This window comes from Sebastes umbrosus, chromosome 6 (genome assembly GCF_015220745.1).
Source record: "Sebastes umbrosus isolate fSebUmb1 chromosome 6, fSebUmb1.pri, whole genome shotgun sequence".
NCBI classification, from domain to species: domain Eukaryota; kingdom Metazoa; phylum Chordata; class Actinopteri; order Perciformes; family Sebastidae; genus Sebastes; species Sebastes umbrosus.
Window position 1 is genome coordinate 3,748,296 of NC_051274.1, and position 20,112 is coordinate 3,768,407.

The 20,112-nt window shown below is 40.6% G+C and overlaps 1 protein-coding gene across 3 annotated transcripts; it reads left to right on the forward strand.

Annotated features, from left to right (window-relative positions):
- Window positions 1–532: 532 nt before the first annotated feature.
- mapk13 (mitogen-activated protein kinase 13) lies at window positions 533–19,119 on the forward strand. 3 transcript variants are annotated; one of them, XM_037773072.1, is made up of 12 exons: window positions 538–779; window positions 4,233–4,362; window positions 5,480–5,538; window positions 7,044–7,149; window positions 8,281–8,310; window positions 10,121–10,168; window positions 12,570–12,684; window positions 13,333–13,404; window positions 14,675–14,754; window positions 16,259–16,337; window positions 17,435–17,608; window positions 18,744–19,119. In XM_037773072.1, exons 1-12 carry the CDS (start codon window positions 667–669, stop codon window positions 18,827–18,829), a joined length of 1,092 nt encoding a protein of 363 aa, XP_037629000.1. In that variant the 5' UTR covers window positions 538–666; the 3' UTR covers window positions 18,830–19,119. The 3 variants fall into 3 exon arrangements, with proteins under 3 accessions (XP_037629001.1, XP_037629003.1, XP_037629000.1); XM_037773073.1 differs by lacking the exons at window positions 17,435–17,608; window positions 18,744–19,119 and adding an exon at window positions 16,886–17,426 and having other exon boundaries at window positions 533–779; XM_037773075.1 differs by lacking the exons at window positions 17,435–17,608; window positions 18,744–19,119 and adding an exon at window positions 16,889–17,426 and having other exon boundaries at window positions 533–779.
- Window positions 19,120–20,112: the final 993 nt, after the last annotated feature.

Below are 20,112 nucleotides of genomic sequence, written 5' to 3' on the forward strand. Positions count from 1 at the left end.
AATATTACGACTATTTTTTCTCGTAAACTGATGACTTTATTATCATAATATCACGACTTTTTTTCACGTAAACTTATATCTTTATTATCATAATATTACGACTTTTTTTCTCGTAAACCTATGATTTTATTTTCATAATATTGCGACTTTTTTCTCGTAAACTTATGACTTTATTCTCAAAATCTCAGATCTATGTTTTTTTCCTCAATGTGGCCCTAATACTCCGTCGTACCGTCGTACCATAGACCTACAACAATGATAAATAAAAATGAAAATGTAAACAAAAAACAGTTATTCATTTCCATTTTTAAAAATCCCCAGGGAGCCACAGGAGAGGAGCTGAAGAGCCGCATGTTGCAGACCCCTGGTCTAGCTGCTGGAAATTGTATGCGCCTCGGACCCCCCCTTTGGTTTCAGGGCTGGGCCCCCGGGTGTTCCCAACATCTAGCTCCGCCTCTGGTTTTGCGCAGCGGTTTGTTTCTGTACTCCCACACAGTTAATGTCGAACAGATATATTATTTTGAAAACCTCTCCCGGAAGTGAGCCGTAGAGGCATGTTGTCTGGTACTCTAGCGGTGTGTTTTGCTTCACCTTGTTCTGAGTAAGTGCCAGCTCTTTCAACAAGAGGAGAACTTCTCCCCCAAGCTTCGCTGTCTCCTCTGAACCATGGAGGCTCGGGCGCATTACTCCCGGGAGGAGATCAACAGCACGGTGTGGGAAGTCCCGGAGAAATACACCCGGCTCAAACAAATAGGCACCGGGGCGTACGGCACCGTGTGGTGAGTGTCCTTTACCTTCTCTACGCTGCGTCTAGTGTGTGTGTCGTACTAGACTGGGACCGGACTGGGTATGAATAGTGTTCAGTCTGAGCCAGGCGTTCATTCACGGTAGATAACGTCACACTGACTGCTGGTGGGCCCGGTTACACATCCTCTAGTCTACGACGTTACACACACACACACACACACACAGTGATGTTATCAAGTTCTAACACCTGAACGCCTCATAGCGCATCCGAGCAGCATGTGTTAGTTAGCATGAAGACTATATATCATATAACAAACTTCCATGTAATTGTCTGTACAATAATAGTGAAAGTCAATATTAAAGATGGCCACTTTCATTTCTTCACGCACAAGGTACATTTAAATACATTGTGAAAGCCACAGAAACAGATAATATGCATAATACATGTATGCACATTATGCATGTGTATGTATACATATATAGCACAGGAATTCAATGGAAGTTTGTGGACAGAAATATTTAGGGGGTCAGGTGTCAGGCCATTAGGGAAACAACTTTCAGTGGAAAGATCTTGTAACATTCATGTGTTTGTTTAAGCACATAGAGTAAATATACACTGAACACACCCAACATCACTCTACATCATTGACTTACATATTGTTTACGCAGCTGACTGGATAAATACAGTCAGTGTTTATTATTATATATGATACAGTGTGATTTATTAGTGATATATCATAACTTAACATTTCTTGATGATGATGAAGGCACTTGCAAAGGACACTCTGGTGTTTCATTTTTACGTCTTAAGATTTCATAAAAAAAAAAAAATTCAAATGAAAAACAAATGTATCAAAACACTGATCGCGAGGAAGATCCTGGGTAGATAATGAGAATATAAATGAAACATTATTATTTAAATCATACCCTATACTATTGCTAAGCTTGTTTGCAAAATATTTAGTCAACACTGATCTATAGAGGAAACCATAAAGTGCATCTTTGGATGGATGAGTGGAAATGCTATCGACTCTTCCAGCCCACAAATAATTCATAAACAGCTGCTGATTGGTTTGGGTTCCAGGGTCAAAAGTCCATCCGTTTTAAAGTAACACTACTAATAATTTTTTCAACAAGTCAGATGGGACAAAGTATGTAAAAGTTGCTACAATTATAATTGTCATACATACAAGGCTACTGTCAAGTTTTATACAAACATTATACAAACACGCTTGGATCGTTAACCTACACTCAGGGCCGTAGCCAGGATTTTAGAAATACTGACTCCACCGACCTAAGACATTTATGACTAGCCACGAACCAATCTCTGTAAAATGTTTTAAAAATCACAAAAAAATCGAAAAATGTAATCTCCCTACGTTATAAGCTTCTTCCGAAATCGCATACTGTGCGCTACATACCCGACATGTGTGCTATCGTTCAACATACTTTTGCGTGAATAAATGGTAGTATTGTGTCTTTTTGGACGCACTGAGCAGTAATTTACATCGTCACTTCCAGAGAGCCTCCTTGCCGGTTGGAGACGTGTAACCATGGTAACCCGTGCCAACCCTCATGTGACCAAAACGACGGTTTGTGAGGATCAAAGTCTGAATTAACTTACAATATATATTACGCTTAGCAAAGTGAAATCTTACACTTAAAGTTAAATTGAAGCTTTATTGATGTTACAGGGCTGTCCGTCAACGTCTGCTGTGAAAGTTGTCGTGGGGTATTTATGCCGCCGTAGTGTTCAGCGTTGCATACTGTAATATCTTACCGGAAATAGTATGCAGTCAGCGTACTATCGGCAAAAAGTAAAGAAGCGAAGAGACAAAACTCCTGTGTTTTTTTGAGCCGCTGCTGCCATTTTGGACCGAAAACGCTTACTATATTTATATGATCTTATTATTCAACACAGGCCAGACTCTGTAGAATATGATGATAGAATAGAAATGATTTTGTTTTATTTTTGTACGCCACTTTTTAGGCGGCTGTTTTTCTGGCGTCCGGTAGTCGCTTTCATTCCAAAATGGCGGAAGCGTAGCTTTGCTGCTGGGCGCTGATGTTGCAACGAAACGAACAACTGACTTTCAGTTCTTGGCAATTTACATTCTTTGCTATTGGTTTCATACTATATTCCAGACATACTAAAAATTCTCACATACTGTTTAAGCGTACTAAATAGCATGTTGATGTGGAATTTCGGACGCAACCAAAGTCTAATTTGTTGTCCAAAGCCTTCTTCTCTATACTTGAAAATATGTAATTATGGTGAATACTAAAACCCTTTTATCTTTACAGAGTACATGACCTTGTTGCCCTGCCACCACCGTGCTCTCATCTCATTACTGTGGTGCAATAGACCACACGCACTTTAGTCAGTCACAATCACGTTGTTACTTCTATTTATTCTTTTTCCATTGCAGCTATAAGAAATTGTGTTACATGTCATTATCCATACTATAACATATAACATTTTTGTAAATTGTGGCACCACAAATGGGATCATTTTGTAATTCCATTGCACAGATTCTACATATTCATTTTCCACATTTATTCAGAAAAAAATTTCAGTTTTGATGTGAGGCCACACTCAGCTTTGTTATTTATCCCATTGAGGGTGTTTACAGATCATGCGTCTGTGTACACTGACTGACCAATGAGGCCGATAACGAGGTGAAACATTTTGCAATCCTTGGGAAGGAGATCTATCATAGTGGACTTTGTCGCTACTGTTGTCCGAGCTGCAGATATCGGCCTGCTAACTGTGGTTACCAGAGTTTTAAAGCATTATAGTGTGGGAGTGATGGACTGTTAGAGCTTAAAATGTCTGACCTTTCAAAGAAGCACCATCTGATGAACTTGGATCAAGCCACTTCCATTAGGCCTATCTGTAATCTTGCCAAATTGCACATCTTTCATAAATCGTTTTGTGGGAAATCACAAACGGAAACATAACCAACAGTTTCATAACTAAGGTATGAGTGAGATGTACTGTATTTTGTTGCGGGTGCTTGTCTGGTATGGATCAGCTGCTGCATGTATAATTGACGTTAATATCCTGCATTAGTGCATCAGCGTTGGCCACAGCACTATGCACAAGTGATGTGTGTAATATGTGTTGGTGGATGTGCCTCCAAATAGCCTAACAAGCCTGTCCTCCTACGAGTTGGTGCCCTGCAGATCACTGCAGACGAGCACATCACGAGTTGCCAAACATTTACATGTTCATGCTCAATAAACCACAGACTCCCCCCCACTCAGTTAGAGAATGAGTCCCACATACAGTACCTCCATCTGAGAGCCTCTTTCTGTCGTATGGTTTAATTCGCTTCTAGACGAGAGTGAAACCTCAAAATAGACCGTCCTGTCATTTTTCTCGCTGCTCCCCCTGACTTCAGAAGAGTGAAATCATAGTGATACTAGAAGGCAGACTCAGAGTGCAAAGCTAATGGCTTGTTTTTTTCCATTATTCATCACAGCTCAGCCATAAATGAGAAGACTAAAGAGAAAGTGGCCATTAAGAAGCTCCACAGGCCCTTCCAGTCAGAGATCTTTGCTAAGAGGGCCTACAGAGAGCTCCGGCTGCTCAAACACATGAAGCATGAAAACGTGAGTAGATAAAACCCACATCTCATTCTTCCTTTTTAAAGGTGTTAAATACGGCGAGCATTTCTGTTGCCTCTCAACGGCTCTCAACATGGTGACGGCGAGCCGCAGCTCACAGCTAATGGTGCTAACAGCGCTAAACAGTGCAAACAACAGCAAAAGTGCTAACAGAGCTAACAGTGTTTCCCTGAGAGGGGAACCGGAGGGTGGGTGCTACGCTTCCGCGACGGCGCCATCGGTCGGGATGGCGTTATCAGCCTTAACCGCCATATGAGAGCATTGCAGAGCAGCGGCCGTGAGCTAGCCAGTGGGGCACGCTCAAATGCACTAAAATGCACTAAAATGCACTAAAAGCGCGCGTCCGGCCTGGCTTTGTCAACAAAGCACAGTGAAGCTCAGATTTAAGGCTGTCGCAGTGAAGGAATTTCCCCTACGGGGATAATGATCGGCTCAACAGCGCGATATGCGGTATTACTGCAATTTCTTTTTGTTGCAAATTACTTAAGCTATACTGATGTTAGTTCAGTATAAATAAGCTTTATTTTTAGGATATTATTATGTATATTGTTGCTTTTTAAATGGCAAAGAGGAACAAATGAAATATTGTTATTATAATGTTTGCTGTTAAATGCAGAACAAAGAAGGGAAATGAGGTGCAGCATTTATTTCAGCTCATATCATGTCGGCACAAGGTAGAGAACTCGCTATGGATGATGGGATGTCATGTAGGGAGAAAGGATGGACCCGCCGGTCTATGTGTAATAATTTCTCCATTATTGTTGTTGTATTGTATTGCAATAATACTGCAATATTGCAATATTTATTGCGACAGCCCTACTCTGATTACCACACACTGAGAGAGTGACTTCATTCTCTGCTCAGGTAGACATTACTCCGCTATACCTTTACATAGCAAATAGTTGTTTGCTGTAATATTAATGCTGTGGATATCGAATTTAACACCTTTAACCGAATGTAGATTTGACTTTTGTTTTTTTGGGCCGTTAAATAGCATAATCATTTTGCATTTTAGATATGATGATATCCTGTAGATACTTCAGCTCCTCACGTCTGCTCCCATGTCTCTGTATTTGTCCTCTCGCTCTTTCATTCCAACCAGGTGATAGGACTTCTTGATGTGTTTTCACCTTCCTCAAGCCTCGATGACATCCAAGACTTGTGAGTAATGTTCACCATATTAAGCAAAGCCCTCAGGCAGAAACAGGCAATGCCTCTTTCTAGGACAGGTACGGGCTCTGGACAAAAAGTATGGACATGTCGATGCAAAGGTCCACTGTAATGTCATACACTATGTGGTCAGAAGTATGTGGACGCCTAAATCAGTGGTAGCCAACCTATTTTCCTTGCAGCCTCCCCTACTTGTAGCTAAGAAAAGCTGAAAAATTCTGATAAATTTTAACTTTTGGCCTTTACAAAGTTCTGGATTTATCAGAAATGTTTGGATCACAGGAGTCGGAAACAATCCTACGCGGCACCACTGGAATTCTACAAATAGTATAATACTAATAATATTAGTGTAGCCTGATCTTTATCTGCAACTGTGCACAAACACTGGATTTAAACAGAATGTGGCTTACTAAGTATCAAACAAATAGATCATTTTAAATAGTTTCATATACAGACTTTTGTATAGAAAATATCCAGTAAGTGTATTATTGTGATTTTAGGTGTACATGTGCAAATCTCATTTTGACAACCTCAGAGCAGACAAACCCTGGCGCACCCCCCCTGTGATCTTTGGCCCGGACCCCAGGTTGGGAAACACTCGCCTAAATATTACACCCATGTGTGAATATTGAACATGGACATTAGTTTGCTGCTATAACAGCCTCCAGTCTTCTGTGGAGGCTTTTCACAAGATTTTGGAACATGGCCACAGGGATTTTACTCCCATTCTGCCACTCGAGTATTAGTGAGGTCAGCTGCTAATGTTGGGCCCCGTCCTAAAGGTCAGGGCTCTGTGCAGGCCAATCAAGTGCTTCCACACCAAACTCTGAGAACCATTGCTCTACGGGCCTGGCTTTGTGCACAGGGGCATTGTCATGTTAAAAAAGTAAAAAGGACCTTCCCTAAACTGTTACCACATAGGTATCATGATCTTATTGGTCCCTGCACTCACTGTGTCAAGAGAACTGAAGAACAATGACCTACATTTTATTGGTTGAACTTTGATGAACAGCACAAAGTACTGTACACACTAAAATGAGCAACTTTACAGTAAGTATAACTGACCATTTATAATGTGAAAATAAAACATTTATTCATTTTATTTTGCCATTTATCAATGAATAATTATATAGCATAACACAGTTAAAATATCGATTTAATTGAAGTTTAGTGTGCTGGTAAGAGGAATACATTGAAGTGCATATTTGGACTTTTGCAGCAGCAAATTCAGAGGATAGTGCAAAGAGGAAGAGTATTGAAGGTCGTACAAACACGAGTTTTACATAAACATACACGAGCATCCTAATCTCCTCTATCAAAGTCTAAAACTTCCTGGATCACAGCATTAACAGGGTGTGGAAACAGCAAAAAGAAAAGCTTTGTCTTGTGCATTAGTTGTGATCTTTGACTGAATAAAGCTTGTGTAGACTGTTCAGTAGAGGTAATCACCTCTTTCCATTCATTCTCTCGCTTCTCTCTCCCTCTCTTTTCCTCAGCTACCTGGTGATGCCTTACATGTTTACTGACCTGTCGAAGGTGCGAGGGAATCTTACAGAAGACAAAGTCCAGTTTCTCGTCTACCAGATGCTCTGTGGACTCAGGGTGAGCCAACCTTTCAGTTTTATATTGAAGCATCTCGAAGGTTATCATGTAACATGTCATGCCAGAATTATAGTGTGTATAGTGTGCACTTTAATTTCATGCATCTATACATATCATGAAGGGTGCAGTGGGGAGTCAACTTTTTGTGCCTTAAAGGTAGGGTTGGTAGTGTAGTGCTGTCCATTCTCATTACATCCGGACAGCAATCAATAAATCAAATACTCTGACAATAAAAAAAAATAAACCCATCCAATCATTTATTTGGCCCAAATGAAATGATTGGACGGGCACTTTGGCGCGTGCATGCATTGTGCGTCACCGGAGTCCTTCACAAGCTTGCTAGCTTGACAGCTGTGAGTACTAACAACAGTAGGGCTGTCCCGAATACCCTTTTTTGGGCTTCGGTGAGAAATATTTGAAGGTATTCGAAGCTTCGTGGAGCAGTGCGGCGCGGCAGACTGACATGTTCTTCTGTCTGTCAGTCTCCATTTCCCCCGTTTTAGTGCCCGGGACAGTGACGCTTCCGCTCAACACATGCACCTCTATACACAACAAACAGCAATATCCGTCTGAGAATAACTAATGTTGAATATGAATAATTGATAATGTTGTGGGATTATTCCTTATTTCAAGCGCTATTTGGGGATTTATACAGTATTATTACATACTTGTATATAAGAAATTAAATTAAGATTAAAAACCATTCAAGTAGTGATTTGGAGGTCAAATATGATGGCAACGGTCGAAGCTTGAAGCATTTAGGTCAGCCCTTAACAATAGCCATGTTCGTTGTTGCCAACTTGGGGATTTTCTCGCTAGATTTAGGGACTTTTGGAGCTAGTGCTGCTCGCTACCTTCATTGGTAAAGAGTTGGCAACGCTGGGCTCGGTTTTTCAGTTGGATTATTTTTTTAATCTATTGTACTCTTGCTAGTTTCTCAGCATTACTAACCCTACCTTTAAATGAGTCAATATGTAACACAATTATACACCATTATAGAATAGTAGAAAAGGTTTTAAATTATTTGAAAAAGGAAAGACACAGATTGATGCACTATAATAAATGCATACATTTTGGATGTGACTGCAATAAAAAATGCCTGCTCCCTACTCTATCTCTCCCTTTCTGCAGTACATTCACAAGGCTGGAATCATCCACAGGGTAAGTACAGGTCAAATGTTCACTGTAGAGAGTTGACATTCCAGCTCAGGTAAAGGGAAAAAAAAAGGAAAAAGCTTTATCCTGAAACAATGAGTTGGTCTATGATAAATGTATCTGTACAGGCTAGTATTAAGAAAAGACAGATAGTGCACATGCACTTCTTCCTGTAATGGGAATACATGGGAATGTTGATTTGAATCTGTCAAATCAAACCCTGCCCGAACAGGTAGGATGAGTTGACTCGCTGATGTCTGACTGCATGTCTGGAGATGTTAGGTCACACCCGTTAGCAGCAGTGCCAAGTGGGTGTGTGTTGATTAGGGAAAGTAGGCTTATATCAATAGAGCACTTACATATCAGGCTGATATTAATGGCTTCTTATCTCTTGGACGATCTAAAATGTTGAAAGAATACAAAACATTCTTTTAAATTCTTGTTTTCCGAAGACAACAACAGGTACTCATTTGTGCAGGATTTCAACCTGCAACATCTACTGTTAAAGGTGTTATTGATGACATTTTTATGAAAACAAATAATAAAAAAAAAAAAAAAGAATATATCCGCAAAACTTTTAGAAAGGTGCCAAATAAAAATACAGCCTCTGCCATGCCTGGCCACACTGACACCGGTGTCTCCATCAGGCTGCAGAGTAAGTGAATATTTACCGTGGCAACAAGTGACAACTGACGTTAGCACATATTAGTTTAATCGTCCTAACAACAATAACCCATAAAATTACAACTCGGCATATTTAAATAAAACCAACAACAACTACCAACAACAGCCATAGTCCTTACAAGCTGAACTAATGTGTTGTCACCGGTTAGATTGTCAAAATGTGAAAAATTACAGCTTCGATACCTGAGGAGCTACGTTAGAATCTTCGCATTAGTGACGGTTGCGTCCAGTTAGCCAGCGTTATACAGTAGTTCCCTCAAACAATGTATCTCCAGCAGCATGGGAGGGGATGTGCATGCCGCTCTGCACACACAAACACACACACACACACACACACACACACACACACACACACCTAATGTAGGTACCAAGATGTTGCAAAATGACTTAATGACTCTACCAGGAAAGATTCATCACTGGACATGACAGTCATTCCACTCAACCATAAAATATGCAGGTTGTGCAACGGAACTGGCAACCATTTGTTGTGAAGTAAATGCAATGGAACGGGGGAGGGAGAGTCATCTAGTGTGACATCTAGCAGGGAAGTAGCAGGTTTACAAACACACTATTGTTCACTCTGTTATGAAGATTTGTCTGGGAATCGTAACTTTTTCACGGTTTGATCATAACCTATTTATCGATTATGCTAATTATTTACTAAGCTATTAGTGCCCTGTGTTAGTTGAGCTGTGAAATTTGTTTGAGATCAGTTAATTGTGTGCGTGTGTGTGCGTGTGTGTGTTTAGACTGTAGAAAATATGATCATGCACAGTCAGTGTTACCCTGCTATTACTCTTGTAATTCCTGCAGTCAAGGTGTTATCAACACTCAGTGACAGTGCCACACTTACCACACGTTATGTCACAGTATTTTATGAGTTACGCTGCAGAAATGCTGCAGTGTGAGTCCTATAGTCAGCTTAGCGTTGAGCCACACCATTTGAATCCTCGTTTAAAAAATCCCCACAGTGTTCAGGCATCGAGGCATACAGCTGAGCCACACGAACTACAAGCACTAAGGCTCTTTCCGGTCCCAGTTTTGATACTGCACAGCACAAAACACTATCATTTGCTGTTAATAATCACTATGTGCAATGAGTAACCATCACTCAGCTCATTTTCTTTTACAGGATCTTAAGCCTGGAAACTTGGCTGTAAACCAAGACTGTGAACTGAAGGTTTGTACTCCTAAGGATTACAATAGAAAACATGACAGATCTGAAATGATAGGGCTGCTGCAGCAGCAGCAAAATAACAGGTTTCAGCAGGTACTAAAAAAGTGATAAAAGATATATTATCGAATTAGCAAAATACGGGAAACAGGATATGGATTGGATATGGATATGGACAGTTGTTTTAGTTACTAGACAGATTTGATTGTTACTTAAATGTGGCTCTGAAAATGTTAATGTAGGAACACATATGTGTGTTAAAGGTGCCAAATTCGATATCCAGAGCATTAATATAGCAACAAACAAGTATTTGTTATGTAAAGATATAGAGGAGTAATGTGTACCCGAGCTGAGAATGAAGTTGCTCTTCCCTCCAAGCGTGTGTCGTCATCGCCAGGCTGGCCGTGCATGCTCTTAGTGCATGTTCATGCATGTGAGCGTGCCCCACTGGCTAGCTCACAACAGCTCTCTGCACTGCTCTCATACAGCAGTTACAGCTGAAAATGCCATTCATGACCTACGGCGGCATTGCAAAAGCCTAGCACCAAAGGTGCGGTTCCCCCTTCAGGTTAACACTGTTAGCACAGTTTGCCGTTGTTTGCACTGTTTAGCGCTGTTAGCCACGAGCTGTGGCTCGCCATCACCATGTTGAAAGCCACTGAGAGGCAATAGAAATGCTCCCAATATCGTATTTAGTACCTTTAAAGGGGACATATTATACTCATTTCCAGGTTCATACTTGTATTTTGGGTTTCTACTAGAACATGTTTACATGCGTTAATGTTCTAAAAACACATTATTTTTCTCATATATGCCGTCTGAATATACCTGTATTCTCTGTCTGAAATGCTCCGATTTAGCGCCTGTCTCTTTAAGACCCCCTCCCGAAAAAGCCCAGTCTGCTCTGATTGGCTCGCAAGAAAAATATGGCGCATCTTTGCAAATGCAGTTCTCAAGCTGTGGGCGGTATATATTCTAATGAGCCTGCATGTGACAAAGGAAGGGGAGCCAAATCTGAATGGCTTGTTGAATCACATGTTTTCTAATCTAGGCAGCCCACAAAAATGTGACTGGCTTGTTGTATTTCACAGTTTGTAGGTTGGTATAGAATAGACTGTATAAAATATGGCCGTAGTCTCCATGACGTCACCCATAGGTTTCTGAAGAGCTGTCGTGAAGCTCAAAGTGGGTAGCTCTGGCCGTCGCCATCTTGGCAGTGACGACTCCCGGATAATCCAAAAATAGGGCAAAGAGGTGGATTGTCAGTGGAGCTGAGGCGGACCTGGGTGACGCAGCAGAGCAGACAGCTACTGTAGCAGCTAGCGACCTGGTACAGCCGCACCTGTTACTCAAAGCTGCCACGCCCTCAGTTATGCAGAACTTTTGAGCCTTATATAAAAATTCAACCCCTGTACAGTTGACATAAATGGGGGCTTTAACTACAGAGACCAAAACCGTTTTTTTGATCAGGATGTTTATTTCTGCTGTAAAATTGGGCACTTTAACATGAGGGAGTCTATGGGGATTGACTCGCTTTTGGAGTCAGCCTCAAGTGGCCATTTGAGGAACTGCAGTTTTTGGCACTTCCGCAGCATCGGAGGTCACCGCTTGGTTGGTAGGCACTCCAGATACCTAAATGTATGTGCACAAGCACTGAAAAAAATGTCCTTTCATGATATGTCCCCTTTAAGATAATGTTATTGATGTATGAAAATATCTTAAAGGTCCCATATTGTAAAAAGTGAGTTTTTCATGTCTTTTATATTATAAAGCAGGTTTAAGTGATACATAAATGCTGTGAAAGTATCAAGACACTCAATCCATGGAGAAATACACACAGCCCGTATTCAGAAACTGTGCGTTTGAAACAAGCCCTTAGGATTTCTGTCCATTTGTGATGCCACAAATCTACAATATTAAGACCATTTCACAGTTTTAAACGTAAACATACTAAATGTGTCCCAGTTTATTTCCTGTTGCAGTGTATGTGAATGACATCAGCTGACAGGATGTAAACATGGACCCAAGCTGTTGCCTAGCAACGCAATTCCGTTGCCATTCCGTTGTAATGCGCTAAAACGGAGTGTTTCAGACAGCTTGAATACAGGTATATTCAGATAGACAGTATGAGAAAAATAATGTGTTTTTTGAATATTAAAGCATGTAAACATGTTCTAGTAGAAACCCAAAATACAAGCATGAACCTGAAAATGAGCATAATATGTCCCCTTTAAACATTGGAACCATTATGGACAATATCAGTCTTTATGTCCATTCATTGTCAACACAGTTGGACGTGCATGTAAAAATCAAACACCATACCAAACAATAATGAACTTAACAGATGAACTGTTATGTATAGTGTTCATTTTCCAGATTGTGATCAGTTCCTTTGCTTACGATGCAGATCCTGGACTTCGGCTTGGCTCGCAGCACTGACGCTGAGATGACAGGCTACGTGGTGACTCGTTGGTACCGGGCGCCTGAGGTCATTCTGAACTGGATGCACTACACCCAGACTGGCAAGACAATCGTAGCCATTACATATTCTTACCTCCGTCCTCGCTGTCGTCTCAGTATTGAGTTGGCCTGTCGGTGCTGTAAACTGTTTGCTGTTTGTCGTGTGAAAACATCCCAACTCCAGTTACGGGGGGATTTCTTTCTTAAAGCCTGTATGGTATTTTATGGGTCAGCAGTTTTTTGTAATCCTGCTGTTGGTGTGTGAAATGCATTTGAAGCCACGGGTGTCATTTTGACAATAAATCTGTTTTGCCCTTAATCTGTTAGCAGTTGACAAAGATGGGCCTGACAGCAGCCTGATAGGGCTGAGACTCAATGACAGAGCTGTCGCCGCAATGAAGCTGACTTTCCCAGGATTTATGTTTCTTTAGGAGATAGTGGTTTGTCATTTTGTAAACAGCATCCACAGGATGGGATGTAGCACAGAAGGCAACTCTGGCAATGTTTACCCCTTTCGTAAGACTATTACTCACCAAGTGTTCCCCAATATAAACAGCACAAGAGATTCTGCACTCCGTGACTAGGAACTTTGCTCTGGCATATAAATGCCACCTACCTCATTTGTGCTGCACTGAGCTTAAGTTAAACACACTTTAGGAACGTGTATTCTCCCTGGGTTCTCATGTTCTTTTTTTCCTTTTTTATTCTAGTGGACATCTGGTCGGTGGGCTGTATCATGGCAGAAATGATCAACGGAAAAACCCTTTTCAAAGGGAGAGACTGTATCCTTTCATCGGCCTTGTTCGATTACTGGACTTGTAACTTCTGAAGCCTGTTGCAATGCTAGATAGTTACTAGGGCTGTCAATCGATTAAAATACTTAATCGCGATTAAGCGCATGTTTATCCATTGTTTATCGTGATTAATCGTAAATTAATCGCACATTTTTCATCTGTTCAAAATGTACCTTAAAGGGAGATTTGTCAAGTATTTGATACTCTTATTAACATGGCAGTGGGCAAATATGCTGCTTTATGCATGTATATATTTATTATTGGAAATCAATTAACAACACAAAATAATGACAAATGTCATCCAGAAACCCTCACAGGTACTGCATCTAGCATTAAAAAAATATGCTCAAATCATAACATGGCAAACTGCAGCCCAACAGGCAACAACAGCTGTCAGTGTGTCAGTGTGCTGACTTGACTATGACTTGCCCCAAAACTGCATGTTATCATTATAAAGTGGGCATGTCTGTAAAGGGGAGACTCATGGGTACCCAGAGAACCCATTTTCATTCATATATCTTGAGGTCAGAGGTCAAGGGACCGCTTTAAAAATGGCCATGCCAGTTTTTCCTCGCCTAAATTTTGCGTAACTAGGGAGCGTTATTTAGCCTCATGTGTGACAAGCTAGTATGACATGGTTGGTACCGATGGATTCCTTAGGCATCTCATATGATGCCTCTATCTTCACTCTAGCTTTAAAACTGAGCCCCGCTACAACATAAAAACTACAAGATGCGTTAAAGAAACTACTGCAGTTAAAACAAATTTGCGCTTTATTGTCGCGTTTACTTTGACAGCTCTAATAATTACATAAGTTTCATTATACAGAAATGTAAATTTACTGTATGATTCCCAAATGGAAACATCAAATTTTGATATCACGTTATTAAATCATTGAAATAATAATGGTGATTAAAGCCACTCGATTAAACCGTGACAGTTTTATGATGGGCTCTATAAATCAGGTGCAGAATGGAACAGAAAAAGGCAATCACAGTATATTACATGCAGCAAAAACACGTTTCTTCAGGCAACATCTAATACAGCTACTGCTGCACTATATTACATCCTTTTTCGGCATGTTTTATATTTACTTTTTATGACCTGTTTTGCACTTGAGGCACTACTGATTTATAGCGTCTACTAGCAAATAAGGCTGTCCGCTTTCAGTTTCCTTTATTATTCTGTTTTATGTTTTATTGGATCACCAGGACATCCCAGGTTAAAAAAATCCTTGATTGTAAGCCTTTTTTACCAGACATGGACCAGCTGACTCAGATCATGAAAGTGACTGGAGTACCAGGACCAGAGTTCGTACAGAAGCTGGACAGTCCAGAGGTAGGACAAATCACAGTTTGTGTATGTCATTAATATAAATGTATGTGATGAAACTACAGTTTGAGTGGGATGTTTTTTTAAACTGTCTGGAGCACATGTACATAAGACACAGAACCCATTCTCATCTGTGAAATACGGCCGCTTTGTATCCGACAGAGGTAAAGGTGGCGAGGTAAACTTGTGCCGATCGATGTATAATGCTTGTGCCTCGGCATCAGATGCTGGTGGGCGTGACAAAGCGTCTGTGTTTGACAACCTGGATGGGCTGCACACCCTGCGCGCTGTTACGTGGGGCCCAAAGGCTGTTTCTGAAGCCCAGAAGCATCCTGACAGTGACAGAGGACAGGGTCTCTGTAAATACAGACACCACCACACACTTCTAGTGGGGCTTAAGTGATGATTGAGAGGGATTATTTATGTATCAGTCTATACATTGTTTTTTAAGAAATTCTTGCATATTATACCTTTAAGAGCTGCACGGTGGTGCAGTGGTTAGCACTGTCGCCTCACAGCAAGAGGTTCGAATCCGGCTTGGGGCCCTTCTGTGTGAAGTTTGCATGTTCTCCCCCTGTTAGCGTGGGTTTTCTCCGGGTTCTCCGGTTTCCTCCCACAGTCCAAAGACATGCGGGTTAGGTTCATTGTTGACTCTAAATGCCCCGTAGGTGTGAATGTGAGTGTGAATGGTTGTCTGTCTCTATGTGTCAGCCCTGTGATAGGCTGGTGACCTGTCCAGGGTGAACCCCGCCTTCACCCAAGGTCAGCTGGGATTGGCTCCAGCCCCCCGCGGCCCCTAACGGGATAATGGGTTGCAGATGATGGATGGATTATACCTTTTAACTTCAACCGTAGTGGGACTACAAATATATAATTTGTCCTGAGGGTGGCACTAGAGGAAAAGTCAGATCATTAACAAAGCCATGTAGCAGGAAGGGGTAATGGAAAATGACAGTTATTAAAGGTTATTTAAAGACATTGAAATGAATCATAGAACTATTAATTTTATTCATAGGGCACCACAAGTAATAGCTTAAACATGTGTCTTTACAGTCAATCTGAAACAAGTTAAGTTCTTAACCTTTTCAGTATTTTTCTTTTTATAAAACCAAGAAACAACGACTGAATTATAAATTAATCTGTATATTATTATCACACTATAATAACACACATAATGAATGGAATGAAATGTACACCAACCTCTATACATACTGCTTACCTGGACTTAAGCTCAGTGGTACTGTCCGTTTCACATACTTAATTTATTGCAAGGTGCAGACTAGAGCATACAATGAAATTAGTACAGAATATCTTTCAACTTCAGCAAAGTAAGTTAGATGATTGAATGATTCATTGAATTTTACAGGAACACCTGTATCATCTGCAGACTGAAGCAGTTGATTTGTCATTCACACATACACTAATATCTAACAATCAAGTGATGTCTTTGAAGAATATTTTCATTTATATTTTGATGCTTAATTTCATTTCTCGTTTATCTTTTTAACAGGCCAAAAGTTATATCAAGGCCCTTCCACGCCATCCCAGAAAAGACTTCTCAACGTTGTTCCCCAGAGCCAGTGCAAAGGGTGAGTTTAGCAACAGCTCGACTGGTCTACAAATTTTCATTTTTTACCTTTTATGACACTTGAGACACATGTAGTACAAGTACAGTCTTTCACTACTCTCACAGTGCTGGTCCACCACAGCAGTTGGGCATCAAATGTTTGTTGTTGAAGTAATCATCTGTTTCATTTGCTTATAATGTTCATTTTGTTACTTTCTGTCTTTGAATGATGTAACACTGTAATGACTTTCTTTGTTCACGAAAGCTAGTTAGCAGGTAGGTCAAGAACAGGAGAAATTCTCTAAGTTGTACATTTTATGTATCTGTCAGTATTATTACTCAGTAGCGATTTCTTCTTTTCGTATCTTTTGGAAACGGCTTAGTTACATTAAAGTTACTACGAGGAATTTTCATTTTAGTGTCGATTTTGGCGGTCCCTGTGGACAAAAGCGGTAGTGTTTCCTAGCACCAGAGTCCCTTTAGAAAACCTCTTATTTTACTGCAGCAGGGTCTGACAGTCTGTCCCGCTCAGTCCTGGTTCTGGTTCTCCCATGCCTCCCTTCCCTCCAGCAGGCCCAGCGATACGGCCTTAGGCATCCAGCAGCGTGGTGTCGGTGTTGGCTCCCAGCGGGGACCGGCAGAGCATCGAGGTGAAGCTCTGCTCCTGGCCAAAGGAGGAGGAGGTGCAGCTGCCGAGCGTGAAGCTCTCCACTTCCCACCGGAGCTCCAGAGGCCCCATTGGAGTCTGAGCTGAAGGAGTTTCCTGGTGTACCTGCATGATTTCGCCTGATTTGCTGGAACTGGACTCGTTGGCACAGATGACAACCATTAAGAATAACTATATAGAAATAGCTGCTGAGGGTCTTGTTTACTTATATGGGTCATACAGAGGCGTCAGTACTGAATTGAGACTGTTTCATAACCAGTTAAAAGTTCCTCATAGTAACTTTTAGGCACAAAAACAGTACTTCGGACTTGTATGCTAAATTTAATAAAAGCTTGCAGCAACCTGCCGTATGGCTAATGTCAGTAAAAACGTTTTAAAACATTGACATGTACAATTGGATGGTTTTTCTGTTATGATCAACTAGTTGCATTATTTTGTTCTACTGTTTGCAGGTATCGACCTGCTGGAGAAGATGCTGGTTCTGGACGGAGACGAGAGACCCACAGCAGAACTAGCTCTTGAGCACCCGTATTTTGACTGCCTAAGGGACCCAGACGACTTACCTGAGCCTGCGCCATACGATGACAGCCACGACAACGCCACATTGACCCTGGAAGAGTGGAAGCGTAAGCGAAAATCAATAAGCAAACATTATTGAAAGGAACTGCCATAATATGATCAATGTGCAGGTTTGAGTAGTGTGCTATACACTAATTGCGTATGTATTAGGACTGTCAAAGTTAATGCAATAACGTGTTAATGCAAATTGTGTTTTAACGCCACAATTTTTTTTAATGCCTTAACGCAACTTGCTATTATTAGGTTGTAGGGGGCTCAGTTTTAGAGCTAGAGTGAAGATACTGGGATCATATGAAACTATACCATCTTAGGGATCCATTGGTATCAACTATGTCATACTAGCTTGTCGTGAAGGAGTTTAAATAACGCTCCAAACTTGCTGCAAATTTTGGCGAGGAAAAACTGTCATGGCCATTTCCAAAGGGGTCCCTTGACCTCTGACCTCAAGATATGTGAATGAAAATGGGTTCTATGAGTTCCCGCGAGTCTCCCCTTTACAGACATGCCCACTTTATGATAATCACATGCAGTTTGGGGCAAGTCATAGTCAAGTCAGCACACTGACACACTGACAGCTGTTGTTGCCTGTTGGGCTGCAGTTTGCCATGTTATGATTTGAGCATATTTTTTACGCTAAATGCAGTACCTGTGAGCTATGAACTATGGAGAGTCATGCGATTAATCGCGATTAACTATTTGAATCGATTGACAGCCCTAGTATGTACCTCTCATTTACAGATCTCACAGAATTCACATGTTATAGTCTCATTTATAGCCAGATACATATTACAGTAATATTAATATTAATACTAATTATATATTACAGTACAGTCATTTTACAAATTTCTCAGAAAAGAGACTTTTATTCATATTTGTTTTTTGTTATATGAGAAACATATAAACAGAAGTAATAAAGTTGTCTCATAGTGGATACAGTAAACTGTGGAACTGTATTATTATCATGCTTTTCAAATGGTAGAAGTGGACATTTCCTTTTAAGTGTTTACCATGTTGGCCATATTGAATGATTTATAACTACACAAACACCCTGATGCAGGGCTTCTGTTAATGTGGTAATTAATAATTCATGCTATAATGAAATATGCCGTGACTTTCTGTTTAAATTATTATTGGAGCTGTAGACATGCAGAAAACAAATGGTTTTCCCCTTTTGCCCCACAGGGTTATGCTTCAGAGAGGTGAAGAGCTTTGTGCCGTTCCCACGGCGGGACTCTAAGAGGAAAAACACCCTGACTATGACTCCGTGACCTGATGAATGTCTTCTTGTAACTACTGATGCCCCCCAACCTACACAGCATACAGCCAATGGTGCCCTTGTATATTCCAACCACGGATTCACTCTTAATTTCTTTTCCCCTGGATAGTGAAGAGTGATTATATTAAAACTGTCACACCTTTTTTTTTGTGCAAATGTTTCCTAAGTGTGGATTGCTCTTCATGTTACATATTCCCTATCACTGAATTGTCTTGCAAATGTATGGTGACCAAATGTCACATAGTTTACTGTAATGTTTTTCAATTAAATAATAAGACAAGATGTGTACAAAGTTTGGTTTTTGCAGCTAATAGTAAATGTTGCTGTCTAAGATAGACTGGCCTAACTCATAGCCAACTAAAATCTCTTGTCATTAAAATTAGTGCAGTCTTGAGGAGAAAATATCATCTTTATATGTTGTTCATTAAAATTAACATCAACGGACAAAGTCAAGGTTTTGCCAATGAATGCCCTGAAAACCCCTGACCAGCAAATCCCTGACAACCTGTCCTTGTGGACATAAGCGGTAGTGTTTCCAAGCACCAGAGTCCCTTTAGAAAAAACTTCTCATTTTACTACCCCTACCCTTAGGGGGGCGCCAATCCACTTACTGGATAATTTATACAAAAGTCTGTATATAAAACTATTTAAAAAGATGTATTTTTTAGTTATTTAGTGGGCCACATTCTGTTTAAACCCAGCACAGTTGCAGATAAAGCTCAGGCTACATTAATATGATTAGTATTATACTATTTGTAGAATTAGATTCTAATGGTGGTTGCATTGGTTTGTTTCGGACTCTAGTGATCTAAACATTTGCAATAATTCCATAATGTAAAGTCAAGATTTATTAGAAACAGTTGGATGTAATAATTTCCAAAATTCCAAAAAATGTAATACACTGAAACACCTTATTCAAATTGAGGGTTTTGTTCGAGGATTTATACATTTTGGGTGATGATGTCAGAAAATATTGGTTCGGGGGGATGTCACCATGACTGTGTGTTACGCCGAAAGCAACTCGTTGTTTTATTCATGTCGCTGCTTGTATCACTTTGTGGTTCCATACTTCACTACTGTGATGTCTGATGTGCTGTTTATATTATAACTTCACACTTGCACACAATTTTACACCCCAACCCTTGTGGATCTTTCCAGTATGTAGCAGCCTTTGACTATGTACTTTACTGGGCTGGCCTGGTACATTTAGAGGCTGCTGTGTGGTGTATAATATTGCACAGTACAGAGGCCGTTCATCATGGTTTCATGTTATTC

Coding starts and splice junctions, on each gene's coding strand:
- mapk13 (XM_037773072.1), top strand. CDS start 667: ATGGAGGCTCGGGCGCATTACTCCCGGGAGGAGATCAACAGCACGGTG. Junction 7,150..8,280: donor AGATGCTCTGTGGACTCAGG/GTGAGCCAACCT, acceptor CCCTTTCTGCAG/TACATTCACAAGGCTGGAAT. Junction 17,609..18,743: donor GACCCTGGAAGAGTGGAAGC/GTAAGCGAAAAT, acceptor TTTGCCCCACAG/GGTTATGCTTCAGAGAGGTG.